This window comes from Marmota marmota, unplaced genomic scaffold, assembly GCF_001458135.2.
Source record: "Marmota marmota marmota unplaced genomic scaffold, marMar, whole genome shotgun sequence".
Lineage (NCBI taxonomy): Eukaryota > Metazoa > Chordata > Mammalia > Rodentia > Sciuridae > Marmota > Marmota marmota.
In genome coordinates, this window is record NW_026000082.1 from 29286943 (window position 1) to 29293705 (window position 6763).

At 52.5% G+C, this 6763-nt stretch overlaps 1 protein-coding gene across 3 annotated transcripts in view; it reads left to right on the forward strand.

Annotated features, from left to right (window-relative positions):
- Positions 1-6276: 6276 nt before the first annotated feature.
- Positions 6277-6763, forward strand: part of Csmd2 (CUB and Sushi multiple domains 2) — a 546044-nt gene continuing 545557 nt past the window's right edge. For 2 of the 3 annotated variants that reach the window (XM_015485297.2, XM_048815793.1), the window contains exon 1: positions 6278-6661. In XM_015485297.2, coding sequence (XP_015340783.1) covers positions 6475-6661 — 187 coding nt within the window. In that variant the 5' untranslated portion in view covers positions 6278-6474. Of the gene's footprint in view, positions 6662-6763 lie in introns of all 3 variants that reach the window. The other variant, XM_048815794.1, reaches the window with a different exon arrangement.

The window sequence follows — 6763 nt, forward strand, 5'->3', positions numbered from 1 at the left end:
TCTTGTGTTGCTTCCTTTGAACCCTTTATCTCTCCAGGCATAATTAATCACGGTTTGCTATTCAACTCTTCTCAACAAGCTATCTATCCAACCCCTGAAGGATTTGTCTTATTGTTCATACTTGTTTCCTTAGCACCTAGCACAGAGCCGATATGTAGATCAATGGTTGTGGCATGAACCAGTGAATGGAAGAGTGAGGAACAAGCAAATGACTGCCTAGGATACCACAGCAAAAAGGAGGAAGGATGCATAAAAGGGCATTGTTAGCTGCTGCAACAAGCCCCAATATTTCTTTTCTTTTTTTTTAAGAGAAAGAGAGAGAGAGAGAGAGAGAGAGAGAGAGAGAGAATTTTTTTTAATATTTATTTATTTTTTTTAGTTTTCGGCGGATACAACATCTTTGTTTGTATGTGGTGCTGAGGATCGAACCCGGGCCGCATGCAAGCCAGGCGAGCATGCTACCGCGTGAGCCACATCCCCAGCCCAAGCCCCAATATTTCAATGGCTTAGCACTATCAAAGGGCATTTCCTTTTGATCACCGCCATCTCTATATTGGTCCTTTGCAGGTGTTTCTGTTCAGTAGGTACTTTCCTCCCATAGTGACTTCTTTCATCTTATGGTGCTGCCATCCCCTAAGATTCCAAATGGTATATTCCCACTCAGTAGATAGGGGAGTAGCCCTGGGAGGACTTTATGGTCTAAGGCTTGGAGTGACATACACCTTATTTCATAACTACATACCTTATTTCATAACTGCACCCAACTTCAATGATGACTGGGAGACATAGTCCTGGCTGGGCATAATTCTTACTGACAGCTCAGCGGTATTGACATTTTGGGCCAAATAATTCTTTGGGGGTAGAAGCAGCCTCCCTATGCATTGTAGGATGCTTAGAAGCAACCCTGGTCTATATCTCCTAGGTGTTGGTAGCATCTGCCAGTTGTGACAACTAAAAAATGTCTGCAGATACTGCTAAGTGTTCCCTGGAGAGGAAAATGGTCTTCAGATGATAACTGCTGCTCTATACTACAGAAGGGGAGGCATGAAGCTGTGATGTCCAGCTAGCTGTCCATGCTGAAAGGGCCATCAACCGCAGCAGGGATGCAAGTGGGAAGGCTTTAGGAAAGGGCACCTGGGGAAGGTGACACTTGAGCTGAGTGGTGATTAGGAGTTAAGGAGAGAGAGAATGGCATTGTGGGCAGAGGAAACAGGTGGATGGAGCAGGGAGGAGGTAGTGTAGCTGGCTGGAGGACCTTCAAGGAGGGATAAAAGCTGGAAAGCCCCTTGCCTGTGGATTATGGTCTTTGACGCACAGAGTAAAGTACTGATCTGTGTGTTGTCACGGGTGTGAGCTCTGTCCCTTCCCTTTCCTCAATTCACAAAAGTATTTTCTAGAAGAATATCAGAACTTGGTGGCCTCAACATTTGGTGGCATTGGAGGAACAGACCCTACTGTGGCTCACCGGCTTGCTTCTCCCTCCCGGTTGTGGCGGTCCAATGGCTCGACCTGATTTGTCCTGGGTTACTCTTTCAGAAGCCCTTTCTGTTACTGTTTTCTTGGGAAGCAGATTGCAGCCATCTCTACAGTGACAGCCTCAATCTTGGGAAATAACTGCTTGTGTCTGACCACATGAGCATTTGGAGGAGGACACCTCACAGGATTTAGAAATCCTCACCCCAACTCAAATCCCAGGCTTTCCTTCACTTTGCCTGGACACACACTCAGTAGCTCTCCTCTGCAGTCCTGCTTGGCCCCCTGACCTCCATTCTCTCCTCAGATTGTTGGAGCATCCATTTTTATTCTCTCTCTCTCATTCTCTCTCTCTCTCTCTCTCTCTCTCTCTCTCTCTCTCCTCTCTCTCTCTCTCTCTGGGCTTCAGAAGGTTCTTTGATTTTCTTCTTGGGTCAGAATGAAAATTTCAGGGCATTGAGTCTACAGTCCTTCCTTGAATCAGGCTGAGTTCTTCAGAGCATTGGGCTTTGTTTTCTTTCTAAAACAAACTCTGATCTTATCTGAATATGAGGCTTATCTTAGCAAGTCACTACATTGCATTTGTGTTTTTTGCAATGTGATATCGTGACTAGACCTTGACCCATGGCTGCTCTTGCTCATCTGGAGAAGGGAAGCGGCAGGCAGAGATCCAGTTCCAGGAGGCTGAGACCCACACTTTCGTTGGTCTCTACTGCTCTTAGGGGGTTTCCAGGGCCCCCATCCCCGCCTTTGCCCATATCACTCTGATTATTGCAATCGCCTCCCAAGTGGTCATCTTTTTTTCTGTCCCTTCTCTTTCTCTCATTCCCCAGAGAGAAGCCAGAGTACATGCCAGGTTGTCAGAGTTGAGTCCATATTTCTAAAGTATCTTCTGCTAAATCCACCATGGTATCCACAGTCTTCACACACAACTCTTGGCCTATGTATTCTGTTTGCTTTCCTTCCTCCAACTCTCTTCCTGTTATGGGCCGAATTATGCCCTCCTCCACTTATATTTCCTAGTCCTAACCCCCAGTCCTTCAGAATGTGACCCTATTTGGAGATGGGGGTCTTTAAAGAGGTAATTAAATTAAAATGAGATCATTAGGAGAATCCTAATCCAAAATGACTGGTGTTCTCATAAGAGGAAATTAGGGCCCAGACATGTACAGAGGGGAGATCCCGAGGGAGAAGATGGCCATCTATAAGCCCAGGAGAGAGGCCCAGAAGGAACCAACCTTTGGTCACCTTGATCTTAAACCTCTAACCTCCAGCCGTGTATTCCGTGGTGCTTTGCTATGTTAGCCCTAGCAAACAAATACAGGTCCTATTTCCCACTGCCTAGGAGTAAAAGCAAAACTCCTCACCCTCCTGTGTTTTAGTCAGCTTTTTCGCTGCTGTGACTAAAGGATCTGACCAGAACAACCATAGAAAAGGAAAAGGTTATTTGAGGGCTCATGATTTCAGAGGTCTTATTCCATGGAAGGCCAGCTTCATTTCTCAGGTCTCCAGATAAGGCTGAACATCAATGGTGGGGGGTGTGGCAGAGGGAAGCAGCTCTTGTCATGGTGATCAAGAAGTGGCGGCAGGGGGGTGGGGGGATTGGAGAGAGAGACACTCCATTTTACAGATACAAATATATACACCAAAGCCACACTCTAATTCCCACCTCCACCAGCCACACCCTATTACTTCAGTTACATCAGTTAATCCCTACAGGGGATTAAATCACTGGTTGGGTTAAGACTCTTCCAACCCAATCATTTTTCCTCTGAACCTTCTAGCAATGTCTCCCACATGAGCATTTGGAGGACACCTCACATCCAAACCGTAACACCTTGTGAGACCCTGCCCCACACCCCTTCCCTGGTCCCTTCCCTTGTTTAAGGTCTTGCCTGTGCTCTCTTGCATACCTCAAACCCTTTTCCAACATTGCATGACTGCCTTGCTTAATTTTAGATCCCACTGGTAAGACTGCCGTTCCCATCCGTCCTTTTATGGTACATCCCTACATTCTTCCTCCTTGCACTATGAACTTTTCCTTCAGAGAATCCTTAATTAGGAACTCTATGCATATTTGTTTATTGCCTGCCTTCCTCAAGCCAAGGACTGTTCACCGTGGTGTGTGTTTCTTATCTAACACAGCACCAGGGCACATAATGATGCTTAGTAAATATTTGTTGAGTAAATGAATCTTCACCTGGTTAAAATCTTTATCCAGGCATCAGGGTCCAGCTAGAATCCTACTTCTTTCCTTAAATTAATCTCTGATCTACCAAGTCCAAGAAAAGCCTATTGTCATGATACGCCTCTTCTTCAGCCATGGTGAGTATCACTGTGGGGCTGTGTCAGTTACATGGCGTTTCCACCTCTGCCCTGCCTCCTCCCAAACCAGGACCACACACTGCATCTCCACATGGCTCACAGCACAGCTGCGCTCAAGGCCCGAGCAGGGAGGCGCTGGGTAAAGGTATGCGGACCCAAATAGATCAGAGGGAGCACCCACGGTGGGGAATGTGAGTAACTGGGTCGTCCACAAGGATTAAAAGGGTGCCCCTGCTCTCCACAGCCCCCAGGGAGAAGGAAGACCGATGCTCCTGTTGCCCGGGAGGGTTTAGGGTAAACCTCATCTGCCAGTTGCCGCCAGGGAGCAAAGTTCTGGGGTGGGGGAAAGTCCAGTTGGCTTGGTGCCCCAGAATTAGAGAACAGCCCAGGCTCTTCTGCCCAGCTGTGGGGCTGCCTAGGAGGCCTGGACATCACTGCCAGCTCCTTTCTCTGGAGGAGAACTGGGTTCGCAAGAGAGCAGGGAGATCCTAGATGAGGAGCCAGAAGCCCACCCCAGGCAAGACCCAGCCAACAGCCCCCAAGACCGCTACCCACTCACGACTGGGCCAGCCCCCGCCCCCCTTTCTAGGGCTGGTGGGAAGGCCTGGCAGACCTCCTCTGGCTGAGCGCTCTTTCGGGGGGCGAGGGCTGCGGGCTGCGTATGCACAATGGGAAGCGAAAAGCCCCCTCCCTGCTGCCCTGGGGACATAAAGCAGGCCTTTCACTGAGGAGTTCTGGCTGCTTTGGTTGGTTCTTGGCACCCAGCGAGGCGGCGTCGGGAGGGGCTGGAAAGCAGGAGTGTTGGGGGTGGGGATGGGGATGGGGCCGGCGATTCTGAGGAGGCTCGCCGGCCCAGGGCCACCGGGCTGGTTCCCCAGCTGTGAGATGAGCTCATGCAGGGAAACCGGAACAACTTGGGGTAAGGGGGGTTGGGAGGAAGACCGGCATCTAGCAGGCTGAGGAAGTATGGCTCTGGAGAGCAAGTTTTTGGTAGGGAATAAAGACAAGCCTCCACTCCTCCGGTCCTGCCCCCTCCCCTCCAACTTGGGTTCCTAACCAGGGTCGGTGGGTAACCCTCTGCATTCCCTTCCCTCAAAATTCCCAGTCCCATCGACTGCCTGCCTACCTGAGTCCCTACTCCCCACTCCCCCACCTGGGTCGCCAACTCCAAAGTCCCTCTCTTCGCCTTTTCGGGGGAAATCCGCGCCCCCCGGCCCCCCCCCCCAGTCCCCTGCCACTGTCCCCGGGGCCTCGAGAAAATGCCAGATCTCGAGACTGGCCAAATCGCGCAGCTCCCTGGCTCCCTAAACAGAGTACAGCCTCTCTGGGTGCTTTTGGCAAATCGGTAGGAGTGCCCATCCGCAGGTGCCTTTCGGCTGCGCGCACCAACCCAGGGCCTCCTTCCCCATCTTTGCCCCACCAGCCTTCCCCCCACCTCCCTAAGCATCTCTTTCCTCTCGCCGAAGAGTTTGGCGTAGACAGCTAAAGAGCCATCGTGACTGGCGGAGGAGCCCAGGGTAGACCCGACAGGCAGCCCAGTCGGGGTGGGGGATGGGGTGGGGACCTAAGCTGAGCCCTTGGGGCTTGGAGGCAGTGGCTACTGAGGAGAGGTGGGGAATGGCTCAGGGCTTTGGGAGAAATTCGCCTGCTTTGGGGCCATGGCTGGGAGGGGGAGGAGAGAAAGAAGGGTCCGGTTATTTGAGAATAAATTGTACAAGTAACTTGCACCGTCCTTCCACCAACCCCAGTCCCCACCCCCATCCCCGCGCACACAGGCATCCTTCTTCCATCCTCAGATTTTGTTTTAAACCCAGGGTAGGACCGCGCTGAGTCAAATGAACTGGTAACCCCCCCCCCCCCCCGGCAACACACACACCCTGTTCTATCAGTTCTCCAATTATCAACCCTTCCTCTGCCTATGGACGCACGCCCTTCTCCTGGGATGGGGTAGGACGCTATTGTGAATGGGGCTCTTAAGCGTCATCCTGGCCCAAGATTGCAAGTTGCAAAGCCACCATCCAAGATTAGCTCCAAAGAGCCACGACTTGGGAACCGCGTCCTTCTTTGGTTACCTATTCCCAGACAGTATTCCAATTCCTAAACGTGGAAGAGGCGTGTGTGTATGTGCCTGTGTGTGTGAGTGCGTGTATGCCTGTGTCACTGTGTGTATGTGTGTGTGTATGTGTATGTGTATATGGGGGTACATTAACGGTGATCTTATAAATGCAAACCGGAGGACTGAACTTAAAAGAATCCGGTCAATTGTAAAACAAACAGAAATAAACAACCCTTTAGATGTAATTTGTGGTTTATCTGGAGGTGGAGGTGGCGCTGAAGAGGAACCCCCACCCCCCAATATTTTTTCCTTGGCTGCGCCTCCACCCCCAGCATTTGGAGCGGCGGAGAAGCGGCTCCGGAGTGATTAATCCGGGGATAATTCCCCCCCCCCCGCCCCCCGGCGCGAACCCTGCGAAGCGGGATTGGAGCGAGTCATTTCCGAGAGCGCAGCGCGCCTCTCCCCGGCCGGGCGGACACTTGGTTCATTCCAGCCGCAGAAGCTCAGGGCTCCCGCGTACCGGGATTTTTTTCCGAGCAGAAAAAAGCTCCAGAGCTCTCCTGACCTCCTTTCTCCTCGGCGGCGAGCGGAGCCTCTCCCTCGGCGCTGCCGGCCGCGCCATGCCGCGCTCGCGGGGACGGGAGCAGGGGCGCTGCGGCTGCCCCGCGGGGAGAGCTCGCGGCGAAGCCGGGATTTCGGCTCCTGTGCCGGGCGCCGGGAGCCGCTGGGGCCGCCCTCCGCCACCAACGCCGCCGCCGCTGCTGCTGCTGCTGGGCTGGGGGCTGCTCAGCGCCTCGGCCACCGCTGGTAAGTCTGGCTGCGGCGGGGAGCCGGCAGCCACTGAACGCCCCACCCGAACCCAAGCCCACCCAGCCTCGACCCGGTCCCAGTGCCTTCCCCCGCCCCCAC